Source organism: Suncus etruscus, chromosome 3, assembly GCF_024139225.1.
Source record: "Suncus etruscus isolate mSunEtr1 chromosome 3, mSunEtr1.pri.cur, whole genome shotgun sequence".
Lineage (NCBI taxonomy): Eukaryota > Metazoa > Chordata > Mammalia > Eulipotyphla > Soricidae > Suncus > Suncus etruscus.
This window is the reverse complement of record NC_064850.1, coordinates 108,943,707-108,962,915: the sequence shown is the minus strand read 5'-3', so window position 1 is coordinate 108,962,915 and position 19,209 is coordinate 108,943,707. Positions and strand designations below refer to the sequence as shown.

General features: G+C 46.6%; 1 protein-coding gene across 1 annotated transcript in view; it reads left to right on the top strand.

Annotated features, from left to right (window-relative positions):
* The window catches only part of TMEM131L (transmembrane 131 like), a 156,724-nt gene that overhangs the window by 130,275 nt on the left and 7,240 nt on the right, over positions 1-19,209 (top strand). The window contains exons 22-31 of the mRNA XM_049769635.1: positions 1,565-1,751; positions 1,913-2,098; positions 2,229-2,378; positions 3,021-3,640; positions 5,052-5,200; positions 13,256-13,380; positions 15,203-15,369; positions 16,308-16,475; positions 17,219-17,297; positions 18,078-18,160. Of these exons, the coding sequence (XP_049625592.1) occupies positions 1,565-1,751; positions 1,913-2,098; positions 2,229-2,378; positions 3,021-3,640; positions 5,052-5,200; positions 13,256-13,380; positions 15,203-15,369; positions 16,308-16,475; positions 17,219-17,297; positions 18,078-18,160 (1,914 nt within the window). The remainder of the gene's footprint in view (positions 1-1,564; positions 1,752-1,912; positions 2,099-2,228; positions 2,379-3,020; positions 3,641-5,051; positions 5,201-13,255; positions 13,381-15,202; positions 15,370-16,307; positions 16,476-17,218; positions 17,298-18,077; positions 18,161-19,209) is intronic.

Sequence of the window (19,209 nt, the reverse complement as noted above, 5' to 3'; positions counted from 1 at the left end):
GACCAGAGCAACATGAAGCTGTTTAGAAGTGGGGGCATGTATATTGATGTTCTAGTGAAAGGTATGGCATGATGCAGTACAGTTCAAGGGGGCCATCTTGGTGATTATCCACTAGAGGGTCAAGTCACTATCCATTGTTGGGGATCTTTTTGGGTCCCTGGGTCCCTATTTGTGTTCCAGTTGTGAAATCACTCCAGATGGATGAATCTGAAGAAGCGTAGCTGTGAAAAATTAATAAACTAAGCCAGTCAGAAAAGATTATGGAGTTGGGTTGACTTCTCGCCTAGTGGTCTCTCTCTGTGCATCACACATCAAGCCAAACCTGAAACCTCTTTATTTTACCAATACAAATTCATCAGCGAGGGGTGGAAGGGGAAGGTCGGTCGAGTGAGAGACAAAAGTAACTATCCAGGTGGACTTTTCTCAAAAGCTTGGGGAAAAGAAAGAGGAAGTTAGTTTTTGTTTTGTGTAAAGACAGGGTGTAATGTAACACCAGGGTTGTTTAAGTGCTAGGCAAGTGCCCCTACCCACTGTACTGTTGCTCTGATCTTCTACATGAACATTTTTGTGTTTCTTGCTATTTGGGGACTACACACTGGGGGCTACTTCTAGCTAGGGACACCCTGCTGGAGATTAAACCTGTGATCCCACATGTCAGAGGTGGGTGGCCCTTTGAGCCACCTCTAGTCCTACATTCAAATTTCTGTTAATTGTTTTTGGGGTCACACATCTGGAGGTACTCAAGGCTTACTCCTGGCCCTGTATTTAGGGGTTGCTTCTGGTGGTAAATGTAAAATAATTTTCTTCCCTTTTATTTTTATTTTTGGGCCATACCCAGCAATGCTCAGGGCTTATTCCTGACTATGCACTCCTGACTCTGCACTCAGAAATTACTCCTGAAAAATAAAAAAGAAATTACTCATGGTGATTCTTAGAGGACCTAATATAGGTTGTTGAGGATTGAATCTGGGTCAGCCAGGTGCAAGTGCAATTACACACACACACTCATAGTAAGCGATCCCTCTTCATTGTGAATGGGGATTCTTATTTGGACCTGGGAGCTACAGCTTTATTTATTTATTTATTTATTTTTTTTTGGTTTTTGGGCCACACCCGGCGTTGCTCAGGGGTTACTCCTGGCTGTCTGCTCAGAAATAGCTCCTGGCAGGCACAGGGGACCATATGGGACACCGGGATTCGAACCAACCACCTTTGGTCCTGGACCGGCTGCTTGCAAGGCAAACGCCGCTCTGCTATCTCTCTGGGCCGGAGCTACAGCTTTAAACTTTGATAAGTACAAGAACAAAGAAAAGATTTTGTTTTGGATGACACAGTTTAACTTATGAAAACAATGATTTAAACATTTTTATTTTATTTTCAGTAGTATGTCAGAATCTATTAGTGCTCTAGAATTAGTTTGAAATCATGCTGTGTGCCTATATCACTCCCCTTTTAACAGTGTAGATCATGGTTTATTAATTCAAGATGTTTGTTCCATATCTCATGTTAAATAAGTCTTGCCATTCATATATACTAAAGATCACTTTGTATCTGTCTTCCTTAGAGCTTAAAGACAGTAAGCAGATTTTATCGATTACCAAGAACTTTAAAGTTGAGAATATCGGGCCACTCCCCATCACTGTGACATCCCTGAAAATTAATGGCTACAACTGCCAAGGGTATGGATTCGAAGTGCTTGATTGTCACCAGTTTTCCTTGGACCCAAACACCTCCCGGGATATCAGCATCGTGTAAGCATCTCCTTTCCTAATGACTTCTGTAGCACTGAGCCCTGTTGGAGAGAAAAGGGTTGTTGGTTCCTAGGCTGTGTCTTGAGTTTATTGCTCCCCATGTCTGATGGGCAGAAGCACCTTCTACCCTGGCCTCATCACAGGGTCTTTTGGGTCCCCAGATTCACTCCGGATTTCACGTCATCTTGGGTCATCCGTGAGTTGACCCTGGTCACAGCTGCCAACCTGGAGTTCCGTTTCACACTCAGCGTGACGCTGCCGCACCACCTGTTGCCTCTGTGCGCCGATGTGGTCCCAGGACCCAGCTGGGAGGAGGCCTTCTGGTGGCTCACGGTCTTCTTCGTCAGGTAACAGGACACACGGGACACTACCCTTTCCTGCATTTGTGTTGCTTTGGGCTGAGCCCTTGAGTCCTGAGGGGCCACAGCAGTTCTGTGCAGAGCTGTAAAGCACTGAACCTGTTGCTTTCTTCCTTAGCCTGTCCCTGATGGGGGTGATTTTCATCGCCTTCCAGCAAGCTCAGTACATTCTCGTCGAGTTCATGAAGACCAGGCAAAGGCAAAATGTTAGTTTGGCATCACAGCCAAACGGTAACTCCACGGATCTTCTCAGCTCCCATTCACACAAGTAAGAATTGTTGTGTATGTGTGTGTTTATGTGTACTTGTGTGTGTGTGAGATAGAACTGGGGTTGTGTATTTTCATCCTGTGAATGGATCTCAGTTTCCATTCATACAAGTACATAAGAATTATCAATGTATGTATATGTATGTGTTGTATGTTTTTATCCTGCAAATGGATGTCATCAGCTACCATTCACACAAGTAAGAATTATCTGTGTGTGTGTGTGTGTCTGATAGAATTGGGTATGTATATGTTTTCATCCTGTGAATAGATCTCAATTTCCATTCATACAAGTTTACAATAATGAATTTGTGTGTGTATGTGAGAGAGAGAGAGAGAGAGAGAGAGAGAGAGAGAGAGAGAGAGAGAGAGAGAGAGAGAGAGAGAGAGAAAAAACACTCATTCAACTCTGATATTACTTTAAAGCTGTATATGTTTTGATGCTAGATCTGTTGGCACAGCGCCCCCCCCCCCCTTCCCATCCAAGTCAGATCTCTGTCAGCAGTCAGGGCTCCAACTCTTGGAGCTACAGGGGATGGACATGTCAAGCTCCTCAATACACCCTGTCCCTATTGCTGCTCCTTAGGGCTTAGAAACTGAGTTTTCCCTCACTTTCACTTTTATTCCTAATGTTTTTCTTCTTCAGAACCAACTGCAAGAACTTTCTTGACACCTACAGCCCCTCCGATAAAGGCCGAGGCAAACTATGCCTTCCAGTCAGCTCTACGCCGCAGAGCCGCGTCCAGAATGCAGCCAGGAGGAGCCCAGGCACCTGTGGTCACTCTCAGAAGAAGCACAAATGCTCAGTGTATTACAGCAAACAGAAGCCCAGCACCTCTGTGCCCAGCAGTGTCAACCCTGAGGAGAAGAACTCGGTCCTTGGCAGCCCCGTTTCCCCTCCAAGAGAGGACGGGTGCGCTGAGATTCTGGGGGAGAACTGGGTAAACCTCAAATATATAAGTGGCCTCGATGGCAGCCTGCCCAAAGCTCTAACCCTCCCCAGACACACACTGCTTAAGGAAGAGAACACACTGAGAGCTGCAGTCAGTGTGAGTCCTCCTCCGAATTCCCTCCCTACAGAGGGAGCACTCACCTCTATGTTTCCTAAGGAAACGGAAATGCACCTTTCAGAAAACCTCCCTGAACCTAGGGAGCGGGGCGAGTTTGCGCCCCTGAAATCGTCTAAGAAACTACCTGAGAACCATTTACCAAGAAACTCACCTCCGTTCCAGCCTGAATTGCCAGAAATGTCCAGGAAAGACAATGGTAATCTTTTTCTTAGTTTTTGTTTTTGTTTTTCTTAATGTTTTGGCCATACTACTCCTGGCTCTGCACTCAGGAATCTCTCCTGGTGGTGCTTAGGGGAGCATATGGGGTGCCAGGGACTTAACCTGGGGTGGCCTGGTTGCTTCAGGGGTTCTAGGGCCATACCTCATGGCTCTTAGACAGGGTGGATAGTTGAAGGTGACACCAGAGGATGCAGCAGTATGGGAACCCTTCAGGGGTGGGGACAGTCCAGGCTCCATACAGGGATGTTGAGGGGGAGAAACTTGGGCTGGAAGACTTATCTCCCTGACTTCCCAACTTTCAGAAAAATTTGAGGTCATATGTACTTTTTATTTCCCTTCTTGTGGATTTTTGGGCTACATCCATCTGTGCTCAGGGCTTTATTCCTGGTGAGGTCCAGAGAATGAGAGTCAGTGATTGAACTAGGCTGGCATGCAAGGCAAGTGCCTTACCAGCTGTACTGTCTCTTCCGCATTACGAATTTCATTCCTAATTATAAAGCTCAGCAGCAATAACTGTGTTTACATTGTATAGGACAAACACTTCCATTTCTTTTGTTTTTGTTTTTGGGCCACACCCGGCAGTGTTCAGGTGTTACTCCTGGGTATCCACTCAGAAATAGCTCCTGGCAGGCACGAGGGACCATACGAGACGCCGGGATTCAAACCAACCACCTTAGGTCCTGGATCTTGCATGGCAAATACCGCTGTGCTATCTCTCCGGCCCCAACACTGTTCCACATCTATGGTATCAGCCCAGACAGGCATTCAGAAACCACTGAATTGTAGTGCTTCTCCTTGTTTCTGCCAAAGAGAAGTCTGTCATTCATCTCTAGGATTCTGACCCTCGGGATAAGTAGAATATAACTATAGTATCTGTTGTCATCTAGTGACTCGGTTATTCCACTGAACTTCATGTCTTCAAGGTTTTTTCAATGTTGAGGCATATTTCTGGATTTCATTCCTTTGTGTTTCTTCCATCTTCACCATATTTTGAAGGGTGTCTCAGTCCTTTTAAATATGTTACAAAGATGCATTTTTATTGAAGATATATTGTATATTTACCATACTTTGTACTTTGATAGGCATTTGGGTTATTTCCACTTTTCCAGCTCTTCTGAATAGTGTTCCTGTCATTTATAGTGTATGCCTTTTTGCTTTATTTTCTTGACTTTTAAAGACTGCAGAACTCTATACATTTTCATCGGTAAACAAAATTTCTGGGACATCACAGATATTAAAAAAAAAAAATTCTGAAGTCTTAATCTCACTAACTCAAATGAGATAATTTGGGCAAGATGATTTAGTATGGGAAAAAGATTTAATTTAACTCTAGGGAACATGAATGAAAATAAAGAGCCAAAAAACCAAATCATTTCTGTTTATCTCAGGGAATAACCAGCAAGTGCCAGTCAAGACCGAAGTCAATAATTGTGAAACTTCGAGAAAGGGAGACGCAAAGTCTTGTTCAGAAAAGAAGATTTCCAAAATTTGTAAAGAAGACACAGGTGTTGACAGACAGGACTTGCCCTCGCTGGAGGTCTGTATTTCTTTGTTCTGACCTATTAGAAATATAAGCGCCCCCTCTTAGGGCGTAGAGGGCAGATGTCTGTGTGGTCATTGTACACGTAATATATATATATAGGTTAGACTTTTCAAAGAATCTCGAGTATTGAGAACCATGTTGGGAATGTTGAGTCTGGTGTGCTGAGCAAATTTTATTTCCTAAGTCACACAGTCAATAAAATGGTAGTGGCATCTCTCAATTTTCCCTCCCAAGAGAAAAAGTTTATTCTTAGCAGAGTTGTATATGCAGTCCTGGAGCCCTGTGGTATAGTCAGGTGATGTCCCAGCACTCCAGATGTTACCAAGCTCTATTTCAAGGCTTGTTGAATTGGAGGCCAGAGCCAACATCTTTAGAGAGGGCTGGCTATTCTGGCTCAGGGGGGTGGGCTCCCCAGAGAGAGGATGAAGGTTAACTTCTTCTGTCACTGTAGCTACTGAAAAGTACCAACGAAACCCAGTCCTGTATTTTATAGGAAAATATAGCTTGCATAAAAAGATGAACATTTGACTTTTTGATTTGACCATTGACCATTTGACCATTAGAACAGGGCTATGAAAAACAGCTTTCCAACAGTGCCCTACCCTGGGCATGCAGGAATGGTCCGGAGAGAAGATAGAGATGTTAAAGTCTAGGGCTGAAGCCTTATTACAGAGGCAGGGCAAGTGCACCACTGAGCACCACTGGGTATGGCCCCCAAATAAAAACCAGACAGATGTGTGAGTAGAAAACCCTGCCAGACGGAAAGAGACTCAGAGCACTTCACAGACTGAGTTAAAATAAGAGCTTTAAGGCAAATGAATGCTGAAGGATGAGGTGAGACCCTTAGAAAGCACCATAAATTTATGAAGAGACAGTGCCCACATGCACCTGGCTTCTTAAACTTTTCCTCTTAGGGTGCCCAAGAAAATCAGCACAGGTGACCAGAAATACCACAGATTCACAACATGGTTGATTTTAAATGACTTTTTTTTATGTTTGGAGCCCTGTGCTAAGGGCTCACTCCTGGTGAGGATCAGGGGACTATATGTGTTGCTAGGTATCTGAACCAAGTCAGGCACGTGTAAGGGAAGCCTTTTCTACTGTTGATCTCTCTGGTTCTTGGATTAATTTTGATCATGGCAAATTTTGTGTTGTCAGGTTTTTCAGGCACACCCCAACATTCAGATTTCAGACCCTTGAGTACATATATATTCCAATTGTGTTGAATTCTCTCCAATCCTGCAGGAAACGATTGGAGGGAGTCAGAGTGAATGTGAGAGTATAGGGAAAAAATAAGGTGAGCATTTTGAACAAGAGATTAAATCAAATTTAAAGAGTATCTAGGACTCATCTAGGTGATTCCTGCCTCTGGGTAGTTGATTTTTAAAATTGTTGGTCTTTAGTACAGAGTTGGGCTAAGATCGGCTGTAGTTTAAATGTAGCATCAGACAGATGGCTGGGTGGGCTCTGCACCCACAAATCCAGGGTGCAGTGTCATCTGGCTGTTTGTCTGTTGCTGTAGACCCAGAGTGTGGTTGTCATCTGGCTGGCTGGCTGTCAGCTGCTATTTAGCCTTATATGGATGTATTTCCTGGCATTTACCTCAAGAATTTAGTTCCAGGAACTGGCTATTCTTCTGGGCCTTCTTTCTACCTTAAAACTGCAGCCTGTCATGGCTACTCTTAGCCTCACAGCTAAGCCAGGTTTTCAGTAGTTAATTAAGCAAGCAGAGTACAGAAGCCAAAGTAATGTTATCTCTAAGCAAAGGCACACCATATTTCAACATTAACATTTAGGTTACATTTAATTTTAAATCTTAGATTCTGATAGCTGGAGTGTGAGGCCTTGGAGGGTTAAGAGATGAACAGGATGGGAGTTCACTGAGCCTGGGACAGCTGGAAAAACCAATACTTGTGCAGGCTCTGGGAGCAAAGGCTCAGTCCCAATGGACACTGCCTCCGCTCCTGGCACTGCTGATTGGCGTTTGAGCACAGATCCCTGAGAAAACCAAAACCCTGCATTGAGCTGATGGCCCATGACTTACGTACTGGGGCTGTTGAAAAGAACCTTCTTTGGTTGTTTGAGTCACACTGGGCCATGCTTGGGGGCGGGTGGGGGGCCTCCTTGCTGTTTTCAGGGGCCTTCCCAGCTGTGCTGGGGTCAAAGCCAAACCACCTGTATGCCCCAGGCCTCTCTGTCCCAGGTTCCATCTTTTATTTGGGGGCTTTATGATTCATTCATTCATTCATTCATTCAGGCAGCCACACCAGAGTACTCAGGCTATTTCTGGACTGTGCAGGAATTCAAATCCTGTTGGTCTTCACGTGAGTCAGCACCTTTCCTCCTGAGCTCTTTCTGGTCCCAGGCACATCTTCCATTTCTGTTATTAGAGCACAGTCTTCTCTTTTTTGTTTGATTTCTCTAGACTGCCTTTAGGAGCTAGTTTCTCCTGGCAGTATTTGGGGCCATATGAGATGCTGGGCACTGAATTTGGATTGACTGCATGCAGGGCAAGTGACCTATCCTGTGTATTATCTCTCAGAAGCGCTTTTGACTTTTCAGACTTTTCTCCTTTATTTTTTTAATTTGTTGTTTGAGCAGTGCTAGGGATCAAACTCAAGGCCTCACACATGCCAGGCAAGTGCCCTGACACTGAGCCACATATCTTGGCCAGCTGGGACAACTTGTTCTCTTGCCCAGTGGTTGTAAAAATTCCTCCTTCTTGTTCTGCCTATGAACCTGTGGGGCGCAGGCATGCCGACCTCATGGTGGTGGCAGGTTGGTGGTAGGGAGGTGAATGCAAGGATTTGGGGACCCCAGCCTGTGCTCAGAGCCATCCATGCTGCATGTTGGGTGTGGTGATTTGGGGGCTTGAATCATCATCACCGCTCCTGGTTTCCATGGAGAATGTGCTTTCCATGTTGTAAAGAAGCCCATTCTCTAAACACATCCCGTGCTGAGCTGCATGTTTATTTTTCTTGGACATTCTTAGAGGCTAAGTTCCAGCAGAGGAATTCATGTCTGTGTGTAGCTCATGGGCACATCCCGCCATGGTTATTGTTCTGGGAGCCTGAAGCCCCAGTCATAGTCTACATGGTAACCCTTACCTTGATTCTTTTTTTCTTGAGAGGTATTTATTTTTCCTTCATAGAAAAGGGATTTATAGCTATGACAGAAGCATAAATTGTATGTGTGTGTTTCTGTGTGTATGTGTGTGTGATCTAGCCAAAATGAGCCATTTTGAGAATTTTCTGTACAATTTCATTTCTGTGCAGATGTCTTCACACACAGGCTGGTTACCTTGATGGACCCGGCACTGCAGAGGCTGTTAGAGATGAGTGGGGCACTGGGCTTGCAGGGACCCTCATTATTCCAGCAGTTAATTCTTTTTTTTTTTGGGGGGGGGTCACACCTGGCAGCGCTCAGGGGTTGTTACTCCTGGCTCTATGCTCTGCCTGATTTATTCCAACTAGAAAGTTTCAGTTCTTCTAATCCTAAATCTTTGCTTTATAAAACAGAAATAAGAATAATTATATCACTTGCTCTAAAAATATGTTCGGGGGACCATATGGGATGCTGGGATTTGAACCACTGTCCTTCTGTGTCTAAAGCAAACGCCTTAGCAGTTAATTCTACTGGCATCTAAACCATCCCCCCAGTTGGACAGCAAAGGAGTTTGAAATTGTATTAGTTTGTTTTGTTCTTGTTTTGATTTTGGTTTTTGGGCTTCACTCAGTAGCACTCTGGTGTTACTCCTGTCTCTGAGCTCAGTAATTGCTCCTGGTAGGTTTTGGGTACTATATGGGATGCTAGGGATTGAACCAGGGCCAGCTGCTTGCTCTACTGCTGTGCTATTGCTCCAGTCCTGAGTTCGAAATTTCAGAAGTTTCAGGTTGAGGGCTGGGTGTTCCCCTTGCATGGGGCCAACCACTAGGCTAAATCCCTAGTATTCAGTAGAATGCCCTGAGCACTGCACCTGTTTCTCCTGTTTCTGTGTGTGTGTGTGTGTGTGTGTGTGTGTGTGTGTGTGTGAGAGAGAGAGAGAGAGAGAGAGAGAGAGAGAGAGAGAGAGAGAGAGAGAGAGAGAGAGAGAGAGAGAGAGAGAGAGAGAGAGAGAGTTGTTTTTGTTTTTGGATCACACCCAGCGTCTCTCGGGTTACTCCTGGCTAAGCACTCCTGGTTTGGGGGACCATATGGGACACCGGGATCAAACTGAGGTCCGTCCTGGGTCAGCCGTGTGAAAGGCAAATGTCCTACTGCCATGTATCGCTCCAGCCTCGTAATTCCTGAGTGCAGAGCCAGGAGTAAGGCCTGAGCATCGCTGGGTGTTGGCTCCTCCATTCCTCCTGAAAAGAAATTTAACATTTCAGGAAAAGCACTAGGGTGAGACTTCTTATTCTTTGGTCTTGCCCAGTAGTCCATGTACAGATTTATAGAAATTGAATGAGTGTGTCCTAGTTGTGCTGGGCTCCTGGGACAAGCTGAATGATGGTGCTCATGGCATGCTTGGAGTGAACATACAAGCCTGGGTATATAGAAGACCAAGAAAGCATATCGGGATTTTGGTTTGTCTGTGCAGAATCTTGCAGTGATAGTAATTGACTGTGCTTTGCTTTTCATCTCATACTGGCAACTTCTTTCATTTTATTTCCTACACAATTCTGTTTTTTTTTTTTTTTGTTTGTTTGTTTGTTTGTTTGTTTTTGGGTCACATCTGGCAGCGCTTGGGTTACTCCTGGCTCTACGCTTAGTAATTGCCTCTCACAGGCTTGGAGGACCATATGCATAGGATGCCAGGATTTGAACCACCATCCTTCTGCATGCTATCTGTCCGGCCCCTCCAGCTAATTCTGAAAAAAGAAGGGGCAGGTATCATTAAAATCCTACCACTGAGGGCCCGGAGAGATAGCACAGTGGCGTTTGCCTTGCAAGCAGCCGATCTAGGACCAAAGGTGGTTGGTTCAAATCCCGGTGTCCCATATGGTCCCCCATGCCTGCCAGGAGCTATTTCTGAGCAGACAGCCAGGAGTAACCCCTGAGCACTGCTGGGTGTGACCCAAAAACCAAAAAAAAAAAAAAAATCCTACCACTGAAACTTTTTTTTTTTGGTTTGGGTCACACCCGACAGCACTCAGGGGTTACTCCTGGCTCTATACTCAGAAATCGCTCCTGGCAGGCTCGGGGGACCATATGGGATGCCAAGATTCGAACTACCAATCTTCTACATTCAAGGCAAAATGCCTTACCTCCTTGCTGTCTCTCTGGCCCCCAAGTACTGAAACTTTTAAATGCTTGATTTTCTCCTTCCTTCCTTCCTTCCTTCCTTCCTTCCTTCCTTCCTTCCTTCCTTCCTTCCTTCCTTCCTTCCTTCCTTCCTTCCTTCCTTCCTTCCTTCCTTCCTTCCTTCCTTCCTTCCTTCCTTCCTTCCTTCCTTCCTTCCTTCCTTCCTCCCTCCCTCCCTCCCTCCCTCCCTCCCTCCCTCCCTCCCTCCCTCCCTCCCTCCCTCCCTCCCTCCCTCCCTCCCTCCCATTGTGCTGCAATTTGTGTTAGTTAAACCACATTTAAATACAGGCCACTGGTGGTGCACCAACATTCCGAGTGAAGTCATTGCTCCTCTCCTTTCTGTCACTCAGCCAGCTGACATTTGGTCCCCTCTTCACCTGCCTTTTCATGTTTGTAGGCACAATTGTGCAAGTCAACATACTATATGCTGTTTTTCAATGCCAGGGACCGAGTGCAGTGACTACCAGATGTCAGCATGACTGCCTCCTTGAGCCACATACCCAGTCCTTATACTTGTGTTTTTCATGGGCTCAGGGGACTATATAAGGTACTGGGGGTTGAACCTGGGTCGGATGCATGCAAGACAGATGCCCTCTCTTCTCTGTTATCTCTTCAGCCCCTTATACGTGTGTTTTTTTTTTAAAGCAAAATGAAAAGATGGGTGACAGATTGGTCAGCAGGTGGCCTTTCCAAAGCAAGGACTTTGTTTCAGATTGTAGATGAAATGGTTGTGTTTTGGGGCCTTCATTCTACTTCTGTGATTTTATATTTTCCATCCTTTACCCACCTCTCTGCAGAATTCTTTTCTTTTTCTGGGGGGCCATATCAATGGTGTTACAGGCTTACTCCTGCTTCTGTGTTTAGGAATCATTTCTGGCTGTAGTCCGGGGAACCAAAGGTGGTACCAGTGATGGAGTCTGGGTCAACCTTGTGCAAAGCCAGCACTTTATCCCTATCCTATCTCTCCAATCCCAATATTATTTCTCCTATTCTTTAAGATCACACGTGCAATTGTGTGTGGTGTAAGCAGACTTGGGGTACCCTTATCTGGCATATTGTATGAACAGGGTACACCTCCTGCTATTGATGGTGCCTCGTGTTAAGGCCGCAGTGTGATTGAAGTAAGGAAGATAGGTACAAGAAGACCAAAGGCAGGAGCCCTCCTGGGCAGTTGATCCCCACCCACAGCGGGACCTGTTATTAGTTGTGCCCAACACTGAAAAGTGGGACAGAGAGAAGACTACGAGGTTAAGATGTGTGTCTTGCATGCAGTCAGTTTGGTTTTGATCCCCAGCACTGTATGGTCTCAGAAACATCATTGAATACAGCTTTGAAGGCCTCCAAGCGCTGTGGGTGGCTGTGGTGGTCCCTGGCACATCCTCAGACACTCACACCGAATCACCAGCTCATTTGGCCAAGTGTCACTGGGCGGTAGGCCCTATGAATAAGGAAAGTATTACGTAGCATAAAAAGAAACAATAGTACATTTATTTTGCCCCAGATAAAAGAGAAAAAAATATGTACATGTTACATGTAACTGAATTCTATATATTCATCTGCTGTGAATCTGTAGGTCATATGTAATGTAGCACATACATAATTGACACCAAATTAAGTTCATCAGAATCACACTGGGGCAGGATGGTGAGGGTTGGGCCATACTTAGCAGAGCTCAGGGCTTATCCAGCTCTGTGCTCAGGGTTCACTCCTGGTGCACTCAGGGTGGTACCAGGATAAAGCTGGGGTTGTTGGTCTTACACAAGAAAAGCACCTAACTTCATACTGTATCTCCAGCCTCATCAGAAAGAAGCATATTTTGAAAACACCAAACATACTCTAATCAGAAAAGATGTGGAAGCACAAATGACTCACAGGACTAGGCTCTTCTGTGCTCCCTCAGCATCATTTTGTGGAGTTGCTGGTGCCATTTGCACAGGGAGTGAGGATCAGAGAACAATTTGCTGTTGATGTTGATACCAAGCTTATAGAACGCTAACAAATTCTGATAATAGATCACTAACAGATTCTGATCACAGATCACTAATAGATTTTTTTGGGGGGCCACACCCTGTGATGATCAGGGGTTACTCCTGGCTATGTGCCCAGAAATCGCTCCTGGCATGAAGGGGGGACTATATGGAATGCCAGGGGATCGAACTGCGGTCCGTCCTAGGCTAAGACACCTTACTGCTTGTGCCACCTCTCCAGCCCCACTAATAGATTCTTTTTTTTTTTTGGGGGGGGGCCACACCCGGCGGTGCTCAGGGGTTACTCCTGGCTGCCTGCTCAGAAATAGCCCCTGGCAGGTTCTGGGGACCATATGGGACACCAGGATTCGAACCAACCACCTTTGGTCCTAGATCGGCTGCTTGCAAGGCAAACGCCACTGTGCTATCTCTCCGGGCCCCACTAATAGATTCTTGATCATAGATGCTAACAGAATCTAGCATTTTGATCATAGAGCACTAATTGATTCTGATTACAGAAAGATAACAGACTCTAATCATAGATTGCTAACAGATTCCCTTATGAATTTTATAAGCATCTTGTTGTTCACTGGTGGCAGCTGAGGGAGGTAGAGAGTGAAGGGAAAGGACACAAATAAGGAAGAGATTTGTATGTTTTAGCTATTGCCTGTGCTGGAATATTCTGATAGAGATGCGATTTGTCTTCCAAAGTTTACAAAATAAGAGTTGCTGGGTTTTATTTTAAACTCATCAGATAATCAGTTTAAACATTTAATCAACATCATCTTTCTTCCTTTAGCAAGAAGATTCCTGTAGGAAGAAGAAACTTCAGGAGAAAAAAGAAGGGAATTTACAAAGTTTAAACTGTAATAAAAATCGAATGTGTAGAAAAAACAAGAAAAGAGGCGCTCCTCAACTCTTAAGGTGTGTTCATTTCCCATCCCTTTTGATTTTTCTCATTCTAGTTTTCTGTTTCGTGAGTCTTTTCTGTTGACTGCAGAGAATGTGGGGCGTCAGGTGTATGTTTTGAGATGGAAGTGTGTTCTCAGAAAAAAAAATGCTCTTCTAATGTTTTATTTTGTTAAAATGTCCTTAGAGCTAGCACACTGAAACCATTTCACTTTATGAGATGCTGAAAGTTCTGGAGTTTTCAGGGAAAGCACCCTTAGCTCCCACATGCAGGAATATCTATGCAGGTGTTTTATAGAAACATCAGAACTTGGTGGGGTCTGCCCCAGCATGCCCCAGTTCTGCTGAGGAGAAAAGTCACTTCTCATGGAGCTGCAGCAGTCCTGGATGCTGTGAACTGTGGAGGTACCCAGGAGGGCCCCAGAGCTGGCAATTGGCCCAGAGTCTCTAGAAATTGAATTGTATGTAAAATCAGCTTGAGTGTGGAGACAGGACAGGGTTGGCCATGCCCTGAACTTGATCTTTGGTACCACACAGCCACACCCAGCTTCACTGGAGCTCAGTCCTGGAGACATCCCATCTCTGGGTTCACAGGTTGGCCCAGGTAATCCTGGCACTGCCGGGCCCAGCAGCACTGTATCTGCAGCTGTAGTTTTAAGTCACTGTACCAGTTGCTGATAATTGACCCTGAGGCCTCTAGAATGCTGCATGGAAACCATCCTTCAAAAATAAGTGTTTTTCGGGCCGGAGCAATAGCACAGCAGGTAGGGTGTTTGCTTTGTGCATGACCAACCAACCAGGGTTTGATCTCTGACATCCTGTATGGTCTCCTGAGCCTTCCAGGAGTACTTTTTGTGCAGAGCCGAGAGTAACCTGTGAACACTCTGGGTATGGCCCCAAAACAAAATCTAAGGGTTTTTTTTTTGTTTGTTTGTTCGGATGGACAAAACTGAAGTCCAAAGACTCAGATTCAGTTCCAGCCAGCAAAAGGCCCTCGCCTTCCACAGACCCTTGCTCTTATAGTCCAGAGTCAGGTCCCACCCAATGGTGGGATCAGATACCAACCAATGGTGGAAGCAGAATCAGGTCCTACCCTAGGGTGGGGGCAGAATGCCAGGTCACACCCTAGGGTAGGGCACAATCACCTAATCAGATTAGGGTGAGCAACATAGTAATCCCCCAAAATATTTACATACACAACAATTGATCATTTTCCCATCCAGTTTCTCTGTCTATCCTGACCTCATAGTGCCTAGATACATGGTTTCTGAGGTAGGTTTCCTGACCTTGCACATACATGTAGACTAGAGCCACCTTCAGAAAATCAATCTTTTTTTTTTTTTTGGTTTTTGGGTCACACCTGGCAGTGCTCAGGGGTTACTCCTGGCTCTACACTCTGAAATTGCTCCTGGCAGGCTCAGGCGACCATATAGGATGCCAGGATTCGAACCACTGTCCTTCTGCATGCAAAGCAAACGCCCTACCTCCATGCTATCTCTCCGGCCCCAGAACCAATTTTCATGAGGAGTCTTGTCCCAGCTCCCTCAGTCCAATACATGCCCTCAGGTCCTGGGCTCTGGTCCTGAACCAAAGACTTGACCCAGAGTGGCTCTTGTACCCTGGAGCCCTCCTATTGGATACTTTGCTCCAGAGAAATTCTCATTCCAATCAGCATCATCATCTCCATGTCCCTCACTGTCTTGTCCCATTCTCCCACTAGACCTGATAGGACAAGTTCTCCAGCTGGCAGAGTCCAGCTCTTACCTGGACCTCAGGGAACACCATCCTGCAGTTTACTGATACTTAATACACCTGTGATATATTGTGGCTCTTCTAGGCCATTGGAACAGACAGAATCGAAGCTTGTGTACAGTGAATTTGAAAAGCCTGAGCCAAGTAGTGCCAATGATGAGCAGAACTGGGCCACACAGGAAAACCGGGTGCAAGTGGGGAAGACAGATGCCAACACGGGTACCATCAGTCCCACGGCGCATGGTGAGGCAGGTATGAGAATCCTCCCTTCCTGGGAAAGGAGTCTTGGAGATCAGCCCTCAGTTTTACTCAAGGCCAGAGGAAAGGAGGGCGGAGACTCAAAAAGTCACAGTCCTGTGGAGTCAGGGTTGTCCTTGCTGCCACACCCATCTCCAGTGCCCTCATATTGAGATAGCAGGAATACTTTGCTATAGACATAAGAAGGATGAGGAGAAGGCAGGGCCAGGTGAGGAGCACTCCCACATATGAGCCAGGGGCTGCCCAAATGGGCAAAGGGTCCCAGAGCGAAGTCCAGTGGAGGGAGAGATATAAGAAGTTTTTGGGCACAGAAGTTGGCAAGGTGGGGACTGATGGGGTGCCATCTTCCCCATCCATACCTGAGTTCATGGTGGTGTTTCCTCTCCCATCTCCCATCTGCTCTGGTCTATGCCTATGTAGCTCCAAGTGCTCACTGGGAGGATCCAGGAGATGCCCCCACTAATGAGAGGGGCCCTGGACATGTCCCCATCCACAGAGAGGGGCCCTGGAGATGTTCCCGCCAACAGGCACAGACCTGAGTCTAGGTGGTGTGTGTTTCCTCCAGAACCATTTCTTGTTATCAGTGCATTGCCAGGATGAACTACACTGCCATCACTGAGTCCCACTGGTTTCTCGGTGTCCTGCATTTCCGTTCAGTGGACTAGTCCCTGGTAGATATGCAGAAGTGAGGGAGGCCCTGGATGCCTGCCACCTTCACCATCTTGCTTCTGCTCTTAGTAGAAATGGCAATAAGGGGCTGGGAAGAAGGCTCCAAAGACTAAGTGGGGAGTTCCAGGTTCCATCCCCAGCACCCCTTAATCCCCCAGGCATCTCTGAGAGTGACCTCTAATACTGCTGGTTTTCTATTGCTGTTAAGTTAGCATGATTGAAGACTCTACCCGGGGCTTAGTTCTGTTCCCTCTGCTCCTCAGACCGCATGGCCCTGCAGCCACTGAGTACTGAGAAGGCAAGCTCTGACTGCAGCAGCTCCTCAAGCAGTGTGCGAGCCAGCAGGGGCAGTTGGGGCAGCTGGAGCAGCAGCAGCTCTGACGGGGACAAGAAGCCCCCCATGGTGGGTGCCCCGCACTTCCTGCCAGCTGGTGAGTCTGAGCATCACGCTGAGGGTCCCTCCTTGTTCCTGGAGTACCTGTGAGTGGTTGATGCTTTTCTCTTGCTTTGGGTCTCTCTGTTTCCTCCCTGTTCTTTCTATCCCTCCATCCTTTTTTACTCTGCATCTTTTCACATGCACCTTATTTTTTTTTATTGTGATAAAGCATATATATCACAAATGTTGACTATTACTACTTTATTTTTCCCCTTCCCCAATATTACTACTTTAAACAGTTCCCCTTTCTTATACTGATGACCAGGTTACACACTTGGTCATGGTGCTCATCTACCAGGTGGCAGTGCCCCCTGGAATAAGACACTTGAGTTGTGTTATGGGTGTTCTCTGTGCTTTATTTCTCATACACACATGGTCGTGGTGCACTGGAAATCAGGTATTTGCTATGGGATCCAGGAGCCCAGACAGCAGTGAGTCACAAGGATCACACATGGCATGTGGAGCCATGCCACGGGTCAGACTCCCTGTTTCACAGTGCCAAGACTTGTTACACCTCCCGGCACATTCCAGTGCCCAGTTCAGTGGGATGCTAAGGGGAGAGCTCTACCCAAAGGCATGTGTGGTACAGAGAATTTGAGAGGCCAGTGTGGGATGAGAATGCTGGCTTGTGGGGTTGCATGCTACCCTCCAGCTTGTTTGCGGGGTAGTTGGCACCAGAAAATTGTCCCCAGTGTAATTATTAGTGTCTACAGACGTGTCGTTTTTAAATCTGTGCAGGAGATGGTGCTTCGCCTACCGACTTTCCCCCAGAAGCTCCCCTCTCCTTGAACCTTTCTCCAGATGTCTGCGACTCTGAGTAAGTTTCTCATTCCCAGCTCCTCTAGTTCTGGACGCATGGCAGTATCAGCTTCTGGGCCCTGGCTCCATAGGACTTCAGGAACTCGCTCCTGAGGCAGTGAAGTATTGCAGCAAACTCAGTCTGTTGATCCCTGTTGCTCTAGTTGTGCAGGAGCCGCTTTATTATTGTTGTTATTGTTATTGTTGTTATTTTGATTTAGGGTCACACCTGGTAGTGCTTGGGCTTACTATACTCCTGACTCTGCTCAGGTGTGCTGAGGGGGACCATATGGGCTGCCAGGGTTTGAACCCAGGTTGGCTACATGCAAGTCAAGAGTCCTCCTCACTGTACTGTTACTCCAGCCCCAGGTGGGAGCCTCTGGGCTTTCCTGGTCCCTTGCAGACACTCTTGTTCCTGATAGCCTGAAACATCCTGGTTTGATTAGGAAGCATGTCATCACTGAAATAAAGCTGAGCACAGCTTATGTAACTGACCGTTGGTGAACCAAAAGGGGAGATGGTTCTCTTGGGCATGGGACTCCACAGACTAAGCCACATTAGGAGTGCCAGGATGGGGGGAGTGGGATGGGTTATAAAGGACCCTCAGCTTGATGGTCCTTACAGTTCCGACTGTATTGAAGGTAAGCCTATGAGGGATTGAGGGGGACATAGCAGATGTCAGGACTGGAGCAAACGTTTCTGTTGCTTTTTATATAACAGTTTGGTCTAGATCGTGGTGCCGAGGCTATCAGCTCTGTTTCACAAAGATCCTTTTTTCTCTCTTGCCTTTTCCCCCCAGAGATGTGAACAGTTTTCCACAGTGCCCAGAGACCCCGTGCCCTGGCCTTCCCACCGGGCCTGTGGGTGTGGACGAAGAGAAAGGTGAGCACATATGGTACCTGCTTTCCCGGCGTGCGCTGGGGCAGCGGGTTGGCGAGTACAGTCTGAGACCAGCCAGGGGGTGGTTGGGTTGAGCTGGTGCAATGCCTTAGAGTTCTTCCTGCTGCTGAGGCCCTGGTGCAATGCGGGGCCCCTTTATAGAGAGCTGGCAGCTTGCACTGGTGCCCCAGATCAGGAGCAGGACACGGGCACAGCCGAGGCTCTTGGTGCAGATTAGAAGGAAGCTCTGGGGGGCCGAAATGATGGCGCAATGGTAGGGCATTTGCCTTGTACGTGGCTGACCCAGGATGGACCGTGGTTCTATCCCCCATTGTCCGATATGGTTCCCCATGTCAGGGGCGATTTCTGAGTGCATAGCCAGTCCCTCTGCAAAGCACCCCTACTTGATGCACACACTGGCTGCATTTCTTTTGCACCCTTTGCTGCATTCCAAGCAGCTTTCTCCTTTTGGGTTTCTGGGTCACACCCAGTGGCACTCGGGTCACTTCTGGCAGGCTCAGAGTACCATATATAGCAGTGGTCCTCAAACTATGGCCCACGGGCCACATATTGTATTTGTATCTGTTTTGTTTCTTCATTGCAAAATAAGATATATGCAGTGTGCATAAGAATTCGTTCATAAGTTTTGTTTTTACTATAGTCAGACCCTCCAATGGTCTGAGGGACAGTGAACTGGCCCCCTGTTTAAAAAGTTGGAGGACCCCTGATATATACGATGTCAGGTATTGAATCCAGGTCAGCTATGTGTGAAGCAAACTCTATACCTCCTGTGCTATTGTTCCAGCTCTCCAAGCTGCTTTCTCTACACAACCAGTTTGACTTTGAAAACACAAGTTTGGGGGCTGGAGAGATAGCATGGAGGTAAAGCGTTTGCCTTTCATGCAAGAGGTCATCGGTTCAAATCCCAGTGTCCCATATGGTCCCCTGTGCCTGCCAGGAGCAATTTCTGAGCATGGAGCCAGGAGTAACCCCTGAGCACTGCCGGGTGTGACCCAAAAACCACAAAAAAAAAAAAAAAAAAAAAAAAAAGA